The sequence below is a fragment of the Hibiscus syriacus genome, unplaced genomic scaffold, assembly GCF_006381635.1.
Source record: "Hibiscus syriacus cultivar Baekdansim isolate YM2019G1 unplaced genomic scaffold, ASM638163v2 tig00111372_pilon, whole genome shotgun sequence".
Lineage (NCBI taxonomy): Eukaryota > Viridiplantae > Streptophyta > Magnoliopsida > Malvales > Malvaceae > Hibiscus > Hibiscus syriacus.
In genome coordinates this window covers 545,649-566,067 of record NW_024063072.1, presented here as the reverse complement: position 1 = coordinate 566,067, position 20,419 = coordinate 545,649, and the positions used below count along the sequence as shown (strand labels likewise).

Genomic DNA, 20,419 nt, shown 5'->3' with positions numbered 1-20,419 from the left:
TATCGTAAGTATAAATATTTTGTAGAGTGAGTACATGTGAAGCAAATTAAGAATTGCAGAAAACAAACTAACAGAAACGAGGAAGAGAGGCATTTTCTTTATTGATATAGCATACTTTCTTCACCTTTACACTTGACATATATAGCACAATTATAACAACCTCTTAACAAACTAACCACCCTAAACCGTTTCCTAACAGCTTCCCTATGATGGCTAGCCACATGCATGACCATCTACATGCATGACATGCACGAGTATTCTAGATTATTCTAGCTCACGTGCACACACAGCTTATACCTATCTCAACATTCTCTCCACTTCTTTCTTCTCCTCTTCTTTAACAAGCTAATACTTGTAATTTGCCACGAAACTGCTCAAATGCAGCCTTGGTGAGAGGTTTGGTTAATCCATCCGCTATTTGAAACTCAGCAGGGACATAGCTAACACGAAGAGCACCAGCTGCAATCTTCTCACGAATGAAATGCACATCGAGTTCAACATGTTTAGACCGAGCATGACAAACCGGGTTCACGCTCAAGGCTACAGCACTCGTGTTGTCGCACCAAATGACAGGTGCCTCTTGTAGAGACAACCCAAGGTCATACAGCAGCGCCGTAAGCCAGGTCACCTCTGCAGCAGACTCAGCAACGCTCCGATATTCTGCCTCCATGGTTGATCGAGAGACAGTTTTCTGCTTCTTGGAGTTCCATGCAACCAAACACTCTCCAAGGAAGACACAATATCCAGACATGGATCGACGATCACTGGCATCACCAGCCCAGTCAGCGTCAGAAAATGCTTTGACACACAGCCGAGCATCTCCTTTTGAGAACACCAACCCATGATCAAGAGAACCTGCTAGGTAACGTAGAATTCGCTTAACTGCTGCAAGGTGACTCGTTCGCGGAGACTGCATGAACTGAGCTGCTTTGTTAACTGCAAACGCAATATCTGGTCTTGTGTGACAAACATACAGGAGAGCGCCCACAATACTCCTATATTCGCGAGCATTAGACATTAGATCACTCGGTTGACCATCAATCTTCGTGGCCACCATGGGAGTACACACAGATGTGGCTTGACTCATGTTGGTTTTCTTCAGTAATTCACATATGTAGGCACGCTGACTTAACAGCAGTCCAGCACCAATCTTCTTGACCTCTATTCCCAGAAAATATGAGAGTTCACCAAGGTCCTTAATTGAGAACCGTAGGCTAAGCAATTGAACGACCTGATCAATAGCTGAACCCGACGTTCCGGTGATGATGATATCATCTACATACACCAAAGCATAAGTACTGCAATCGTCCTGGACTCGAACAAACAGAGAGACATCAGCCTTCGATTCCACAAACCCAAGCTCTAAGAAGCAAGCTTTAAGCTTGTCATTCCAGTTCCGAGGAGCTTGTCGAAGGCCATAGAGGGCCTTCTGCAGCTTACAAACCAGTGGAGTTCCATCTTCAGCACATCTCTCAAATCCAGGTGGTTGATGCATGTATACCACTTCGCTCAAGTCACCATTCAAGAATGCATTGTTGACATCCACCTGTCTCAACGCCCAGCCTCTTGCAACTGCCAAGGCGAGAAGAACATAGACTGTGGAGAACTTTACAACAGGGCTGAACGTGTTCGTGAAATCGAACCCTGGAACTTGAGTGAACCCTTTTGCCACCAACCGCGCCTTATATCTATGCACAGTGCCATCTGAATTTCTTTTAATCTTAAACAACCATTTACAACCGACCACACTTCTATCAGCAGGTAGAGGAACAAGGCTCCATGTGTCATTCTTAATCAACGCAGAATATTCATCTTGCACCGCTTCAGACCACGGGCCAGACTGAAGTGCTTCTTCAATCGTTGCTGGGACAATATCATCAAAAAACGTGGTGTATATTTTTGGTCGAAACACACCACACTTACTTCTAGTCAACATAGGGTGCCCAGTACCAACCACATCGCTTGTTCTTTCATCTGTCGATGGTTGCACTTCCAGGTCGACTTCACCAGCACCAGGTCCGACAGATGTAGCAGCAGACTCATGGACATCACTCGACTGTGCAGAACCGTGCCCAGAAGCATCTGCAGACAAGTCAGCAAGTCCCGACTGTCGAGCAGAAGTAGCACACAGTTTGCTAGCATCAGCTACTATGTCAATGGCTTGGCTCAGCTGCGAACGAACTCCCAACCGTTCAGTAGAACTGTGCTGAGCAAATGGGAAGCACCACTCATCAAATTTCACATGTCGAGACACTACAACTCGTTTATTAGGTGTGAGACATAAGTAACCCCTGTGTTGAGGACTTGGCCCCAAAAACGTGCACGGTTGCGACCGAAAGTCAAGCTTATGACTGTTGAACGGTCTTAGGTGGGGGAAGCATCGACATCCAAATACTTTAAGCGAGCCATATTCAGGCGTCTTGTTGAACAAACACTCGAAGGGGGACTTTCCAGCTAAAACCCTCGTAGGCAACCTGTTAATTAAGTGAACTGATGTTACCACAGCATAGGACCAATAGCTGATCGGCATGGACGCCTGCGCAAGTAGTACTAAAGCCAGTTCAACCACATGGCGGTGTTTGCGCTCCACGACACCATTCTGCTCTGACGTGTGTGGGCAGGTAACACGATGAGATACACCAGCTTCTGCAAGCACACGCGACAGCCGACGATATTCACCGCCCCAATCGCTTTGTACTGCCAGGACTTTCAACCCAAATTGCGTTGCAACGAACTGCTGAAATAGGAGGAAGGCCTGTGTAGCCTGAGACTTATCCTTAAGCAAATACAGCCACGTGTGTCGAGTGAAAGCATCAACAAAACTGACATAATACCTAAACCCGTTTGAAATAACAGGCGATGGTCCCCAAAGATCAGAAAAAATAAGCTGAAAAGGAAAGTCATACTTAGTAGTTGAATCCGTGAAGGGGAGTTTGTGACTTTTTCCCATATGACAAGCAATACAATTCTCATTAATCTTTTGTTCACAGTTTACATCAATGAGTTTGCAAATTTGCTCGAGAGTGGCATGAGCAGGGTGCCCAAGACGCCTATGCCACAAGTCATACAAATGATTGGAGGAATCAACTTTGTTTGCTACAAAACAAGCACTCTTATTACAACTATCATCAACTTGAAACAGATATAAACCATCATTCTCCTTCCCATGCAGCAATACATCACCAGTAGCTTCATCACGAACACAGCAGCGTGATGCATGGAATTCAAAATACACCGCGTTATCCTTAGCAAGCTTCGAGACGGATAGAAGATTTTTAGTTACCTTAGGTACATGAAGAAGATCATTTAATTGTAAAGCTCGAGTAGAAGAGCACAAAACAGATTTACCAGTAGCTTGAATTGGCAGTAAACTACCATTACCAACCAGCAATTTACCTGGTCCTGAGAACTCTTTTGAGTTGAAGACCTTGGTTGAATCAGCAGTCACGTGGTGCGTAGCTCCAGAGTCTAGCACCCAGTGATCCCTCGTGCTAGAAGCGATATGACTTTGCGGCTGTGACGAGTAAGCGCATCCATCAAGAGTAGACGGTTCCAGGCTGGTGCAGTTCACTGAACCCGAACCACCACGGCTTACAGCTCTTTCAGCCGACCGACCAGTAAATGACTGATCGAACCTGTACCAGCAGTCAACGACAAGATGCCCATTTTTCCCACATAATTGACATTGAACACGTGGTCGACCACGGCCCCGACCTCCAGTCCGACCTCCAGCGCTGGTTCCAGACCTGCCAGAAGCCCGATCATGATACACGTGACTTGCAGTCTTCAAGCTAGAGTCAGACTGAACAACGTGAGCACTCATTGGCAGAAGTTCTTCTTGAGCGTCAAAGCCCGCAAGCTGTGTTTCTGCATCGATCAACATCGAGCAGACCCTATCGAGAGATAAGGCGTCTTTCATAGTGGTGATGAAGGCAATATACGGGTGGTACTCTCGGGGAAGACCTTTGAGAATACTTGCAACCTGTTCGGCCTGAGGAATAGCACTGTCACAGGAATCTAAAGCATCGCACACCTCTTTGATGCGAGTGAGGTACATTCGCATGCTGTCACTGCCTTTCTTGAGTGACTGAAGCTTGTAATGCAGGCTGATGACTGCTGTGGTTGACCGGTTCGCGAAGAACTGCAACACCTTGCTCCAGACCGCCGCTGCCGTCTCCGCTCCAACAAACTGGGACAGCAAGTGTGGGCTGATCGTGGACAATAACCAGGAAGCAAGCGCACTGTCTTGTGCAACAAACTCCTCATGCAACTCATTCACCACCGTATCACCATTCTCAGCCTCAATTGTCTCAGGAGGAGAACGTGCCACGCCTGTTAGTAACCGCTCCAGCCTATGGCTGCGCACAGTCAGCAAGATTTGCTGTTTCCAGAGTAGGAAATTAGATTCATCGAGAATGATGTTAATTTTTTTTGTTTGTGAAGGTCTTTCCAACAGAAGTCTCCATGATCACGAGCTTAGCACAGCAAGCAAGAATCCTCAGAAACGTCCGGCGAATGATACCATGTGAAGCAAATTAAGAATTGCAGAAAACAAACTAACAGAAACGAGGAAGAGAGGCATTTTCTTTATTGATATAGCATACTTTCTTCACCTTTACACTTGACATATATAGCACAATTATAACAACCTCTTAACAAACTAACCACCCTAAACCGTTTCCTAACAGCTTCCCTATGATGGCTAGCCACATGCATGACCATCTACATGCATGACATGCACGAGTATTCTAGATTATTCTAGCTCACGTGCACACACAGCTTATACCTATCTCAACAGTACATATATATTTTTTTGAATACTCTCTCGGTTCTAAGACTTTGTCTTGATTAATTCGGATCGATCCGTATCGTGAGTACATATATTTTAATAAAAAAATTAGGTTGGTCATGTTGATTAACGTGTTACATAATCCGAATAACATATTAACGATTATGTGATAAAATATAATAAATAAAAAACGTAAACTATTGAAATATAATTGTTTTCAAAATAATTGATAAAAACTAGACAAATTTAAAACAAAAGTGACTAAACTAGTAGTTTACCAAATAAAAAGTATAAATTTCTATAAAAAAATTCGTTTTTTTTTTTAAAAAAAAACTCTTTAAAATAAAGTACAAATCTTTCAAATCAATCAAAATAATAAATAATTAAATAAAAAGAAATCCTTAACGCGCCAATTCACGCGCGGCCTGTTTTTCCTCCGACGTTCTAAAAAAATGGAAAAGTCGAAGACAGAAACGGAACGGAGGTCCAGCTCTGCGCAATTTCCGACCGGATATCAGAACACCATGACTGACCCGAAAGATTCGGATCCTGCAACGGATATGGAGGTCTTTGTTATTGTGCCAACATCAGAGCCGGAGACAAATGAAGAGAAGGTGATTGAGATTCCAAAACAGAGTCAGACTCAAAGCGAGCAATCACCGAACCGGAGGAAATTAGTTCATTGGAGCCCCGAATTGGTTAGAGATTCGCCTCCGGCAGATCAAGGAGCCACCATGCCTCCTCCTTACCGGTCCAATCCTTACGTTACTCACAGTCCTGCTCTAGAATCTTCTTCGTCTCCCTTCAAAGGCCAGCCATCACACGATTATTTCATTATCGTTATCTTATTTATCGAAACATTTTATTCATTTATTTTTGAAACTGGAAACAGAGAAAATGGATATAGTGAAGGATGTCTTAGGGAGATGGGGGAGGAAAGTGGAAGAAGCGACGAGGAAAGCCGAAGATCTGGCCGAAAACACGTGGCAGCACTGTATGCTTTCTTTTCTTTTCCCTTGTAAAATTTCAGTTCATTTTTATACGATTCATTTTTAACAGAGGAGGTGTTAAACTTCATTATTTAATCTTTCCCTCTCGCTCTGTAACATAGTTTTTAACTTTTTTTTTAAAGGAAATGCAGCATTGAATTTAGTGAAATTTGGTTTGATTTGACATTTGTCTTGTGTGACCATTTACTTGGAATCGGATCTAACAGAATTGATGATTGGGCTTATATAATCCAAAATAAGGTTATGATACCAGGGTTCCTCAAATTGTATTTTCAGATCTTATGCTTAAAGGATGAGATATGCACATGCATTTTATCAAACAAAGGACTCAAGGCGGTAAAATATTTACTAACGATATGCATCTAATTCACAGATTTCTAAGGAGGTCATTACATTAGGGGTTAGAAAACTGGTGAAAGTGCTTGCAGTGCAGCTAGATCGTGAACGTGCACTAGTCCTATGATTGGCTCTTTACAAAGGGGGATGCCAATGCATAGTAAGAGCTTCCTGGTCTATGTTCTCAGAGTGATGGCATAGCTTTAGTTTTAGTTCCTCAAATTCCCAATGATTGGTTCAAGCCTCTCTTGTCCTTTTTCTCAGTGCAATCAAATCTCCCTTTATTCTACATTTAGATGGGTAGGTAGTTTTAACTTATAGAAGTATTTGCCAGATTATTACCACTACCATTACAATGGTTGTTTTAAGTTTAATATTTTAGTGTTCTTGAATCATGTGCATCATCCCATCACTTCTCTGGGATGCTTAAAAACTACCCATATGTATATGTTATAAATATGACACATGATTATTGTTTCCGGCTAAAAGATTGAATTATCATTATCGAGACTGTAGTTGCTATTTTGATCGTTGAGATGTCTTATGTAGATTTCATATGACAAGTCTTTCCGTATAATATCCCCCTAAGCATTGCTCTTGTCATTTGAGAATTTGTTAGCTACGATATTCCTTTTACATTGTCTATTCGTCTTTGGTTTTTAAACATTAGAAGTCTCCCCTATTCCTTATTTCTTTCCTTCGAGTATTGTAGTGTGCGTATGCATCACCAACATTCATAATTTCGATTGTACATGTTGCCCAAGCACTCTATAACCCAAATTATCACATTCCATTGGCACTTACGGCCTTGTTTATCTCGTATTTGCTACATTATCTCACTTTTTCTTCTTAAATCACCTCAACGTAGTCATACACTGAATGACCATGAAAGTAACGGTCTTATGTATTCTTGGTCATGTTATGAACCCTCTTGTGTTGATCTTGTATGGCAATTTTCTTTACAATCGTAAACGCTGATTTCCTTTGGGCATAAGGACATTCTTTTGCTTTTGTTTCATAGAAGAATATGGAAAATAGAGTTCACATATATTAGCTAGAATAATATGCTATTAGTAGTCTTTCTAATACGTGAACCTGTCTCCTCCCTCTTGCTTCTCAAGCAGTTTTTATATATGTATAATTACTGAAATTCTTTTTTCTCTCTTTTCTTAAATCAGTGAAAACAAGCCCAAGGTTTACTGAGGCTGCCATGGGAAGAATTGCTCGGGGAACAAAGGTTTTAGCAGAAGGTGGCTATGACAGGGTTTTTAGACAAACATTCGATACAGTTCCCGAAGAACAACTTCTAAATTCATATGCTTGTTATTTATCCACATCAACTGGTCCTGTAATGGGAGTTTTATATGTTTCTACTGCAAAGCTGGCATATTGCAGTGACAATCCTCTTTCCTATGAAATTGGGAGCCAGACTGAATGGAACTACTATAAGGTATATTTCCTTTAGCATTAGCCTTACTTCCGTTACATGATTGCAATAGAAATTTTTTTTAGTAGTTGAGATCCTATTTCCACTCTGTTCCATGCTGATGAAACATGATACTTGGAAAAACTTGTAAAAAATCAAACATACTCGAATCAGGCACTTACGCACTCGTCTGAGTACCATAGCATCACATTGATACTTGATGCCTGAAAATATTTCATTAGTGGCTTATGGTATAAGGAAATTATTAGTTATGATTCTTGATATTCTTCTGTCTGCTTAAACAGGTTCTTGTCCCTTTACATCAACTTAAAGCCATTAATCCTTCGACAAGTAAAGTCAATCCCGCTGAGAAGTACATCCAAATTATCTCTGTTGATGGTCATGAATTTTGGTTCATGGGCTTCTTAAACTACTACGGCGCCATTACATGCCTTGAGGAAGTGTCCGAACTCCATGGCACTTGATCTATGTGATACCATGCTGGTTGGAAGCATTTGATGATACATGCCATGCCCCATGGGGTGTTTTCGATTCAGGTAACTGTAGAGTTTATCAGACCAAATGTTTCTTCCGTGAGACAAGTTACTGATTATATATATTTATTCTCCGATTGGTTTTCCGAAGTTGTTTAGCGATTGTTTTCGCTGCCGGCAACAGCCTCATTGAATAGATTTCGGTTAACAGAGTCGAACTTAGTCCCTAAATCTGATGCAGCTCCGGTGAATGGGCCTTACAAAAACAAAACAAGTGACATCTAACAAAAGAGGTGGGTAATAAAAGAAATGTACATAATTTTGGTTAAGAAAATTGCACGAGTAAAGTAGTAAAATGTTCTGGCCAAAAAATGTAGAAAGAATGATTTTTATTCTTAAAGAAGTTATAAGTTTGCTAATATATTATCGTTCTTTTATAAAATTTATTTATTTATTTTAGAGATCGAGTCTCCACGGTGAGTAATTCATAATTCGGAGGTCTCCACGGAAGCTGCTCTCAACTATTATACTACCTCCCCTTATCCCATTACATATGAGAATAAAGATCAATTAATTATTTATTTATTTATTTTAGATAATATCCGATTCATTAGATTTTAACACTAATCACAATTAATATCCTTTTTTCTATTATCGAATCATCATATTCAATAAATCATTAAAGCTTCGTTCGCAAAATGACTAATCTCACATTAAGTGAGAAAAAGATTTTATTAGTATCTGTTAGATTTAAATAATTTTATTATTATGTTTAGATAATTTGTATATTTATGTATTCAAAGAAAACAACAAACTGTTACAAACAACAAAAATATCACAAAAAATCCGATACTTAATTAAGAAGATCTAACTCTCTACAAAGATCAGAATTTATAAGACACGTCCTGTTAATTTCTTTATTATTATCTCTATTGTTGTGTAAGCTACATGTTTAAAAATCGGTTGGGGATTGTTTCATAGTTTTTGATAAATTGAATGATCAATTTATAACTTTTTATAATTAAATGATTCATTTAAAAAGAACCTTATAAATTAGAGACTATCTTCTTAATTTACCCAAAGATTAGGATACATTCCAACACCGAATCAGCATGATTGAAATTTCTGGAATTCTACTCGAACGTAGAGAAAACCATTCGGTGGGTTACAGGAGTTCAGCCAGGAAAAAGAAAACCCTAGATAAGCCACCCTTAATATATAAATACACTTCCAAGTTGCAGCCCCTCCCATCTGTATCTCCTTTTACATCAAACCATGGAGCCGCTCACTACAACCATCACTCATTCCATTAGCACTCTTCCGGCCATCACCTTCCCCACCTCAACTACTCTCCCTCCTCGTCTCCGCCTTCCGCCGCTCTCCCTCCCCGCCTCCTTCCGTCTCCGTTCCCGTAAGAAACCCCTAAACTCCTCTTTTTTAGCTTCATTTCTATTGATATCAGTCTTTCTATGCTACTCTTCATATTAGAAGAGCTGATTGGCTTCTTTTTTTTTGTAGGGGTTTTGCGATTTAGTAGTCCACTGCCTAAAGCAACAACATCGGAAGAAGCCTCATCCACCGGTCCGAACCGGTTTTTGGGTGACGATCGCGACGGCGTTGCCACTTTTGAACAAGTCCCGGCGGTTGAGAAGAATGTTATCAATGAAATGCTGTCTCCGGAAGAACCTGAATTAGAGTCAGCTTCCGAAGAGGAATCGCTGATGTTTGAGTTTTTGGAGAAGCTTAATATAAAGGTTTACCCTTCGTTTCATCTTTTTGTTTAGATTCGTCATTATTTATGTTACTAACTGCAAAATGAATTTCTCTTGGATTTTTTTGCTCCTTTTTCGTTACCAAATTGGGTTGCAGTGATGATGTTTTGGAATCAGTGGAAGGCATTTGTTGAATGCTTGATGAAACTTTCGACCATTGTGTCGATCCTGAGCGGTTACCTGAGCGACCTAGTGATATGATCTATTAGAATGCTTTGAAAAAAGAAAAAAAAGAAACATCATAGGTTATTTACTTGACTGAGAAATGAGCTCTTGTTGGATTCTTATGCTTCCTTTTTGTTATCAAATTAGTTTGCAATGATGAGGTTTTGGAATCAGTGGAAGGCATTTTGTTGAATGCTTGATGAAACTTTCGACCTTGTGTCGATCCTGAGCGGTTACCTGAGCTACCTACTGATTTGATCTATTAGAATGGATTGAAAAAAAAGAAAAAGAAACATCATAGGTTCTTTACTTGACTGAGAAATTAACTTTTGTTTGATTTTATGCTCCCTTTTTGCTATCAAATTAGTTTGCAACGATGAGGTTTTGGAATCAGTGAAGGCATTTGTTGAATGCTTGATGAAACTTTCGACCATTTTGTTAATCCTGAGCGGTTACCTGAGCAACATAGTGACTTAATCATACCTTTTCACCATCTGTCTCACTCATGTTGTTTGGATTTTGGACTCGGTTGTGAGTTTGGGATATGTGTATGTTTTCATTTTTTTAAAAGATTTTTATATATTAAGATCCTTAGAGGGGTCATATTCCCTTTGCACATATCTTTTTCCCCGAAATGATATTTTGTGTTTTCATCTTAGTGAAGGTTAGAACCACTTCTTTTCTGTTCTTTGCCTTGCTTAGATTTTGTTCATTATGTATTAGTTAACTTCTTTAATGAATTTGCAATTTGGTTGCTGTGATGATTAGTTCCAATTCATTTTCTTCTTTCTTCAATTCTTATAGATAGCTTTCCCCGTAATTTTGGCCGATCATATTGTTTTGTTTGTCCCTCTTTATCCCTGTTTCTATAGTTAGTTTAAAAAGAATTCAATTTCAAACGGTGTTGTAAGTTTGCTCACATTCAATTCATCATACTTTGAGAGCTTTTTTTTTATAATTTGCTTCTTTTCTTACAAGTACTTTCCATTTCTAATGGTTTCTGAATCAATTCTGATGATTGGAATACTAAACACCTGCAGCTTGACAATGAAGATGCATATTCAATCATATTATATGGAAGTGGTACCTTGTTTGCTTTGTGGCTAGCATCTGCTCTTGTGGGTGCTATTGATTCAATTCCATTGGTGTGTTTTAAATCCGAATTCCCGAGTTTCTTTGGACCATGAATAAAACATCTCATATTCCTTTTGGCTAACGATTGTAATCGTAAAATTCAGCTCCCTAAATTGCTGGAAGTTGTGGGTCTCGGCTACACATTCTGGTTTACCTCCCGGTATCTGATATTCAAGGTAACAGCCTGGCTCTTAAACAATCAAGGTTCTAAATTACCACTGCATGACATAAAGAGAAGTATTAATTCCGGTTTCACTGGCATTTGGCAGAAAAACAGGGAGGAGTTGGCTTCTAAAATCGAAGAGCTTAAGCAGCAGATATTTGGCTGGGATGACAAATGATATGGTAGGATGGATTCGGGCAGTGTTTTGATTGATACATGAAAAAGGGAAGGGAAGGGAAGGGAAGGGAAAGCGGAGTTGATACTTTCTCTAGTAGAACCATGACTGGTTAAAATAGCATCAAGATAAAAAGGATGTTTGAGTTTCTTTTTCCATGAACCCACCCTGCTTCATGTAGTTACTTCGTTCATTAGCAGTGGTTGATGTTGTTTATAAAATGTTTAGCCTTAAGATTAATCTTTAAAAAAATGATAAGAATTTAGAGTATCAGAATTCATAAATTTAAAATATTAAAACAATGTATAAGGCGTGTATACTTTTTGAAAATATCATTTTGAGGTAAAAGTCTTGAATCTTAATTTGTTATAAGCTAATAATAATAATAATAAAATTATAAATGGTCTGATATTTATTTGTCCCTTAAAATCTTCTATCCATTAAATTTAGGATTAGAGATGTAAAGATTTAAATATTTAGGAGTTTGGGTAATGGTAAGGGCAATAACCAGTCAATGGGTATGCATCGATAAGTAGACCTGGTGGCCGAAGATGATTAACGACAATTGGAAATGAGTTTGAAATTAATGAATTTAGGGTTTAAGAGTTTTTTTTTTTTATTTTAAAGGAATTTGAATTTTTTTATAAATATTTTTTATTTTAAAATAAAATTTTATAAACCTGACATGTATCAGAAAACGACTAGGTGCCTAAAAGTATAACAGAGAAAACATTAAGCATCTATTTTGAGCGAAAAATTCTTGAGACGCCTAAAATTAACTCAGGGTATAATTTAAATATTTTTTTACATCAAGCCTAAAAATTAACTTAAGATATAATCTAAACAGTTATTTTTTCCCATTAAGCCTAAAAATAATAGGATAATAAATTGAGGCAAGTCATTTTGATGAAGCAAATCTTGGATCAGCTGGGTTTGTCTTTGAGCCGCACATGGTTTGGGACAGTCCAAACTCCACATGCTGTTGCCACTCTTGAAAACTGCTTTGCCAATAATCAAATACATGTCTTTTGGGTGTGATCAATTCATCAAACATTGACTATCTATTTGTAGCTCACCACATGGTCTTTTTTGTTCTATTAGGCCAATACTATCAACTCACACCTCAACTCCCCTTTGATCTTTTTATGTATGTATTAAGTTAGTAAAATTAGAAGTTTAATATTTTATATAGCGATCTGAATTTTAAGTTAATTTTTGTATATTAATTTAAAGATTAAATGAATTAATCAATAATTATTGAATTGAAAAAAAATAGTTCTTTAATAGTTTAAAATAATTATAATATATTTATTTAAAATCTCTTTTAAACATTAATAATAAACCCTTATAAACATAATTGCTCAAATATAAAATCTCGATACTATTTTCTATGGCTGTTGAGTTCGTTCAAATATTAGAATCATAACACTTTTGATGAATTATAATGTGCAAGAGTGTTGACATAATGAGTAACAAGACAAAGATCATAAAATGATTTAAAGTGCACTAATCTTTTTAATTTTTAAAATACTTTTTTATCAAAGATATTATCACAGCCTTTATTTTTTAATAATTAAAAATTAATGATAGATATTATACGTTAATTTATTAACCATGATAAAAATAATATTTTGATGAAGTCCATTAATATTTATGTTGCTTTCAAACACTTACTTAATAACATAATATTTCAAGCATTAACTCGATAATATAATATGAACAGAGAGTTGATTCATAAAATATAACTTAAACTATTTTAAGTTCCGATTTTATTATAGTGATCCCTAGTCAAGAGAAAAAAAGAAAAGACGTAAAATAATGTGAAAATAATAAAAAAGTATGGGAAGAAACCACTTTATTTTACATTTCTATAATATTGTCAATACTTTCATAAACCAAATATCTAAAATGTTAAACTTCATCAGACAACAACTATTTATTACTTCTAATTTACACGTGTCAAATTTAGAGCTCGTGTGCAGACACTGATTGGCCTTTACGGTATACACGTAAGCGAACTAGGAGGGATGTCAGTACACTTGTTGCCGGATCAACGGTTAAAAATATATTGGGCTTTGGCGTTTTTCCCGAAATATCTTATATACCCTATAATATTTTATATCAGACACTCTTTAGATTATTTTTCTCGATCTAACATCCTTTGCAGTAAGGCGCGCCATCTGCAGCGCGTTTTACACTGATATAGACACATATGTCTAAAGCGCGACCCCTGGGGCGCGTCTTACGACACGTAAGACTATAGCACGGGTCAAGGGCTGCGCTTTTCAATTATCACATTCTCAATTATTAGACATGCATAATGCATGACGCGGTGCACGGACCGCGCTTTGCATTATTTACCCTGACCTCTCTGTTTTAAAGCATCATCTCTCAACTATAAATAGTCATCTCCCCGTAAACTCTCTTACAATTCCCTCTCAACCGAGAAATTAATACAACAATCCTTTCAACTAGTAAATAACACCCGATAATCTTCTTATATTTAATTCAAAAGTTCGTTTGATTTTCGTTATAAGGTAACTTTGTTGTAATATTTTTTTATTATACTTATTGTTTATTATGATTATTTGAAAAAAATATTATAGTAATTGCTTTCAATTAATTTCTGTGCCAGTTCAAGGGGAAAGCATACTTCGAAATATTTTTTCAGTGCAGGTAATAATATAAAATTATATTATTTAAATTATTTACGTTTATGTGTAAAAATTTTAATGTGTTATATTTTCGTTCTTATATTATATATTTAATCAGATTTGTTTCAGTTATTTTTTTACAGATATAATATTGTCGCACTTTTAAACTCTAAGAATGACACGACTTTTAACTATTGCTTATTATGATGGAGAAATTCGAGAAGATGAAACCGACGTTGTTTACGTATCAAATGAGCGTGTTAAAATATCATTCAAGAGAAACATTACTCTTGAGGAGCTGATAACGAAGATTTCGAGGAATGTTCATGTTGGAAGTAGTAGAAGAATGTCGTCGTTGCAGTATATATTTCCAACATCATTGTTGTCATTAACTTATACAACGTTCGAACTATCGAACAATGATGATGTTGAAATGATGGCTGATTCTCAAAGTAATTATTCAGACGACGATATTGAGATGTATGCAAAGTTTGTTCAAGTGCGTGTTGTTCGGGGTCAGTCATTAAGCTCCCACTATGGGCTGGATAAACAAGTTGATCAAGTTGACAGCCCGACTACAGTAATGTGTAATGATTTTAACGCCATAATGGGAAATTCGCATCATGGTGTCGTCACATCAACTTCAATGGGGAGACATTCATCCGCAACTCTTTACGATATGTACTGAGGTGGGTCCACAAACAATCCATATGGCAACATCGCGTCCAGTTTAAGGGGAATACATTCATCTGCAAATTTCTTTGACCTTGATATAAAGATGCCATCGATGCAACAATCTGTGCAGTTTCCATTTGACACGATGGCTTCAAGCTCCAAGGGGAGGCATTCCAATGCGAGCTTTTTCGATCTCAATGTCGATATGCCTTCTAGTTCAAGGGGAAGGCGTGCAAGTAGTAGGTTATTCGACCTAAATGTGGAGAGCATGTATGAATTATCATCTCCACCAGAAGAACCGCTTCGTGAGCCTGGTGCGGATGGTGCTGAGACTGGACTATTCATTCACCCAGAATCACCGCAATTCAACTCTGATGATGATGATAATGTAGATGAAGTTTCATTAAATTTGGCACAAACTGACCCTCCAGCACACATGTATGAAGCTGATTATGGTGCAATGTTCGGGCCAGAATTTGCGGATATGCATAATCTCGGTAACTATGGATATTACTCATCAATAAATAATGGTGAGTTATCTTTAGTCATGGAGTTTTCAAGCAAAGAATAAGCGATGATGGCTATAAAAATTACAATATATGTAATTCTGTTTAATTGAGAGTTGACCGCTCCACGACAGAAAAATATGTATGCTACTGTGTCCGACGCGAAAACGGATGCAATTGGATAGTTCGCGTATCGAAGAGGAAGAGGAAAAACAATAGATGGGAACTAACAGTATACAACGGTCCCCACACATGTTGTGCTGGAGGGGTCAACCAAGATCATCCCAACTTAGACTCTGAAGTGATATGCCAAGCCACCATGCCTATAGTAAAAGTAAGCTCTCATATAGCTGTTGCTGTGCTGATTTCAGCTATACAATCGCAGTATGGGTACATTGTCTCCTATAAAAAAAGCTAGGTTAGAAAAACAAAAATGCCATTGTCAAACTTCATGAGGAATGAGATGCATCTTACAACGAATTTCTAGGCTGGTGCGGAGGTTGAATCCTGGGATAATTGTGGACTTCAAAACCTCCTATGCATACCATAATGATCGAGTTCTTCGCGATCGATGCCAATTCTACCGGGTTTTTTGGACTTACCCACAGTGCGTTAATACTGTCAAATATTGTAAGCCTGTGGTCCAGAATGACGGGACTTTCTTGTATGGAAAATACAAGTAAATTTTATTATTAACAGTTGTCCAAGATGACAATCGCAACATTCTTCCAGTTGCTTTTGCTCTTGTTGAAGGAGAAGATATATATTCTTGGGCTTTTTTCCTCCGAAACTTACGTGCACATGTTATCACAGGGAGGTGACTGTCGGTCTCGAGGAGGATTTCTTCGTATCAGTGGTTGTGACTCATCGCTGTCATCATCATCACCATCATCGTCGTCTTCTTGAGCAACTACAATAGGTTGATGAGGAGCTGGTGACGATGAAGCACCTCCATAAAATAAGGACCCTGGAGGTGTATGACTGATTTTCCCACCGACCTGGGAAAACTCATAAAACCTAGACATCATTGAGTGTGAAAACTGTACAGGAGGTGTCTGTGTTATAGCTATAGGTGATGAGGCTGAACCCGCCAAAATGTGGGTATATGAACCCCAAGTTGGATATGCAAACATAGACCCATAATATCCTCCAGGAGGGGTCATAAAACTTTGTGACGGTGGCGGGGGGGGAGAAGGGGGTCATAAAACCAGGTGACAGTGGCGGCGGTGACATCGGGTAAGGGAACGTCGGTGGCGATATCACATATGGTTGCGGTATGTAAGTCGCTGTAGACGGTGGCTACTGTGAAGGTCCTGCTGGTGCAGCTAAGGATGAACCGGAAGCATCTGCTCTCCGTCCACAAGTCGGGGGACGATGATGCTGTGTCGGTGAACGTCTCTGTCCTCGTGCATCCTAGAAAAGCAGAAACAGTTTCCCGTTACTATTAAACCACTCATAATAACCATAAACAACCATAAAGATGTCAGTAAAAATGGGTTCTCTACGGGGAAGGCACCGATGTCGATCCTCCCACAGCACGACCCACTCATGATGCCTCACCAGCCAATCTGTATCGGTCTTGTCGCGTCTATCTGTGCTATACAACTCGTCCATATTACGAGGTGCTTCCGGAATTGGTTGAAAACAACCAAATTACAGGAGCACTCGATCAGTGAAGTGCCACTCGACGATCGCATAACAGATCAAATGAACCATCTCCATCCAAACATCTAATGGGCTCCTCAACTCAGGTGGGATCACCATCCTCACATCATCATTAGAATATGGCACCCATTCAAATTAAAACAAATATATATAATTTTTATCAAAATAATAATCTAATTATACAACTATAATCTAAAATTGATTTTTAAACATTAAAATGCATACCTGTGTGGCAGTCTTTTGATCGATTAGCACCCTAATTTTTTCTAAATCATCAGGTAGCTCTTGATGATTTTTCCTATCAGTAGATCACCTATTCAAGGAAAATAAAATTTATTATACACTGTATAAAATGATTAATATACGAAATTAATTTTATAATTACCTCAATAGTAACGGAAATACGAATGAGTTCTTGACAACGGGACATAAAAAGGGCAATCGATACCATGCCCAAGACTGCAGCAGCAGGAGACATATGCCGATAGCATTTTTCTTGTAGTCAGTGGCTCGACACATCTCCCTGTATAGGAAAGCCAAAACTGTCGAGTCCCAACAGAGTGATCCGGTCAGGCGAAAGTCGCCAAGATGTCGCAACCATATACAGTGAACTTGGTTACACGATTTGTCTGGCATCAGCAACCCTCATATCAACTGCAGTATGCATGCTCGTGCATACATTTTAACTTCATCATCAGAGGCATCATCGCTAAACTCCTAAAAATTGGCATCTAACCAATTTAACGGTATCCGACAACCGTTAAAATTTCTGGGACACGTCCTAGATAATCCCGGCACAAAGTAGTCCATGAACCGTGTGTCATCCCCGATATCACATCTCCATCCACCAGAAGCCCCATGTGTATAGAAACATCCTCAAGTGTAATCGTGCACTCTCCGCATGGAAGATGTAATGTATGGGTCTCCGGCCTCCACTGCTCCACTAAGGCAAAAATAAGGTATGATTATATCTTACAGTGACCCTCATATCTACCTATGTGACCGAATCTAGCCTCTACTAAATACGACAAGACATGGCTATGTATCACTAACTTAAGATTCCCAATAAAATGATCTAATACACGGCCTCTCTCCTAAAATTAAATAATTACAAAAATTAATTTTTGAGCTAATAATCATGTATTAAATAAATAAATAAATTATTACTAATAATTTAAATTATATTAAAACGTTAAAATATTATCGTATCAGCAAAATGTCACGATATATGATTTCCATCCAAGCGAAGTAGACATTTTTCCATTTTATATCTGCAAAAAAATTAATTAAATAAAATATTAAAAACATTTGTTGAAAACATTTTGATGTTTCGATATAACAAATTAAGTTAAATAAATTTTAAGATTTTACAAAAGATTTTCTAAGTATATTCGATGTAATTATTCGAATATCAAAATATTACTCCAAGTTTTTCAAAGTTCATTTTAATTCTTACTAAAGTGTAAAATTGTGTTTTATACTTAAACTATTTTTAAAACAATTTTACAAAATATTTCGAACCATTTCAAAGCCAAGAAAAATCAGATTGCCCAGGGGGTACAGATTCCCCCCAGGGGGTACCGATTCCCCCTGTCTAACGGTCGAAATCAGATTGCACTTAGGGAACCGATTCCCCATGAGGGGGTATTGATCCCCCCACACTCCAAGCTATTTTATTAATGGATTCTCATCTCCAAACGGCTCCAAAACATCCCCAACGACTATATACGACTTCAAACACATTCCAAGCTATAAATATAAGCTAAGGACACTTGAAGAAGCAAGAGAACAACTATCCAAACAATCTAACACAAGAGAAGAGTTTTTCAATCTTATTTCATCTTTCTCTTGTAAATATTTTGTTCTTGTGAGCTCAATCTTGTAAACACCTACCTTAGAGTGGATTTCTTGTTTACATCTTTTATCCTTTTGTAAAGGGGAAAGGTTCTAGCTTAGCCCGTGTAAAAGCTAGGGAAAGGTTCTAATTTAGCCCGGAAAAACTAGGGAGTTTGTAAGGTTAATTTTTATCCTCAAAAGAAAGAACAAATTAGTGAATTTGTGGAAAATCCTTGGTGAGAAGCTAAGGTAGTGGATGTAGACTTTGGTTGAGAAAGTCGAACCACTATAAATCGTTATGCAATTCTCTATCTTTCAATCTCCTTACTCCCTAAGTACAAAACCGTTCCGACCTCTCTTTGTAAATCGTTCCGGTTGTCGATTCGAGCTTCTGAAAATCCCAACAATTGGAATCAGAGCCTAACTCATTAAGAAGATTTAACCACCTTGAGACGGTCCTCAAAGAAGCTCTATCAATTCCCAACACAACCAAGAAGATGGCTTTCACCTCCTTCTCGTTCCACATGGAAGACTCCCTACCAACGGACAAGCCTCCATACTTCAATGGAGACAACTATCGTCATTGGAAGAAATTAATGAAGGTATTCATCCAATCCAATGATCTTGATGTATGGGAGATAATCGATAGCGACTACTCTTCTTCAAAGAAGAAGGAGAAGAAGCGGAGTGACAAAGAACGGAAGAAAGCTCAACTTAATGCCAAGGCCATGTACATGGTGTTGTGTGCATTTGGTCCTGAAATCTATGAAGGAGTTTCTTCATGTTCAAGTGCCAAGGAGCTTTGGAATAAGCTCGATGAAATCCATGGAAACAAGAAAGACGAACCAACAAAGGTGGTGTCTCTAATGGCTCTTGAAGAGCCCAAGGTATCTTCTAACTCAAATGAATTTAATTCATTTACTTTTGATGAGTTACAAGATGCTTATAATAGGTTGTATTTGGGATTTGAGACCATGAATTCCAAATATACGAAATTAATTTCAAAACTCAAAATTGAAAATAAATCGATTTTGAAAGCTAGATTTGATTTTGAAAATCAAAATGAAATTTTGAAAAATGATTTAGAACTTTCAAAAATCAAAATAAATGATTTAGAAAAGAAAATTTTTGAGTTAGAAGTTAAACTTGAAAGCTTAACAAAAGAAAAAGAATTAATTTCTAAAAACAATCTATTATGTTTAAAAATAGCAAAATGCTCACATTGCCATTATCATGGTCATTTGGAACATACTTGTCCTTTGAAGAAAGGAAAACGTTTTAAAATTAGGCAAGTATGGGTTTCGAAAGGAACAAGGGGCATTGAAACTAACGTCCAAGGATCCAAAGTAATTTGGATACCAAAATCTACTTAAATGTCTCTTGTAGGTGTGTGGAAGCAATTGTGATGAAAATGATGATATTCAAGATGCTCTAGCCACACATGAAAAGGAATGGGTAACCTCTAAGCTTAATGTTTTTAATTTTAGTTATTTGGTTGCTCATTTGATTTTAAGCATGCATGAGTTTTGTTTTTAAATAATTATACATTATTGTTTTAATCTCATGTATGTTAAAAAGGTTTTATGATGAACATTTTAAAGTTTTAATGATTTTTTAAT

The 20,419-nt window shown here is 37.8% G+C and overlaps 2 protein-coding genes and 3 non-coding genes across 5 annotated transcripts; all 5 read left to right on the top strand.

The window, feature by feature from the left end:
• The first annotated feature begins 5,160 nt into the window (after window positions 1-5,160).
• LOC120159657 (GLABRA2 expression modulator-like) lies at window positions 5,161-8,329 on the top strand. The gene is made up of 4 exons (XM_039170227.1): window positions 5,161-5,599; window positions 5,682-5,783; window positions 7,314-7,585; window positions 7,867-8,329. Exons 1-4 carry the CDS (start codon window positions 5,242-5,244, stop codon window positions 8,044-8,046), a joined length of 912 nt encoding a protein of 303 aa, XP_039026158.1. The 5' UTR covers window positions 5,161-5,241; the 3' UTR covers window positions 8,047-8,329.
• Window positions 8,330-9,242: 913 nt separating this feature from the next.
• Window positions 9,243-11,620, top strand: LOC120159663 (protein CURVATURE THYLAKOID 1D, chloroplastic-like). Its single transcript, XM_039170234.1, has 5 exons — window positions 9,243-9,466; window positions 9,574-9,809; window positions 11,033-11,137; window positions 11,231-11,302; window positions 11,396-11,620. The coding sequence occupies exons 1-5, from the start codon at window positions 9,331-9,333 to the stop codon at window positions 11,465-11,467; spliced, it is 621 nt and encodes a 206-aa protein (XP_039026165.1). The 5' UTR covers window positions 9,243-9,330; the 3' UTR covers window positions 11,468-11,620.
• LOC120159785 lies at window positions 9,919-10,015 on the top strand. The gene has a single exon (XR_005519385.1). It is a non-coding gene; the product is annotated as a small nucleolar RNA snoR128 (small nucleolar RNA).
• On the top strand, window positions 10,141-10,237 carry LOC120159783. Its single transcript, XR_005519384.1, has one exon. It is a non-coding gene; the product is annotated as a small nucleolar RNA snoR128 (small nucleolar RNA).
• LOC120159782 lies at window positions 10,361-10,456 on the top strand. The gene has a single exon (XR_005519383.1). It is a non-coding gene; the product is annotated as a small nucleolar RNA snoR128 (small nucleolar RNA).
• Window positions 11,621-20,419: the final 8,799 nt, after the last annotated feature.

Excerpts from the sequence above, each read along its gene's own strand:
- LOC120159657 (XM_039170227.1), top strand. The coding sequence starts at position 5,242 with ATGGAAAAGTCGAAGACAGAAACGGAACGGAGGTCCAGCTCTGCGCAA. Across the intron at positions 5,600-5,681 it reads TTCTTCGTCTCCCTTCAAAG|AGAAAATGGATATAGTGAAG; the intron begins GCCAGCCATCAC and ends AACTGGAAACAG. Across the intron at positions 7,586-7,866 it reads CTGAATGGAACTACTATAAG|GTTCTTGTCCCTTTACATCA; the intron begins GTATATTTCCTT and ends CTGCTTAAACAG.
- LOC120159663 (XM_039170234.1), top strand. The coding sequence starts at position 9,331 with ATGGAGCCGCTCACTACAACCATCACTCATTCCATTAGCACTCTTCCG. Across the intron at positions 9,467-9,573 it reads CTCCTTCCGTCTCCGTTCCC|GGGTTTTGCGATTTAGTAGT; the intron begins GTAAGAAACCCC and ends TTTTTTTTGTAG. Across the intron at positions 11,303-11,395 it reads CCCGGTATCTGATATTCAAG|AAAAACAGGGAGGAGTTGGC; the intron begins GTAACAGCCTGG and ends GGCATTTGGCAG.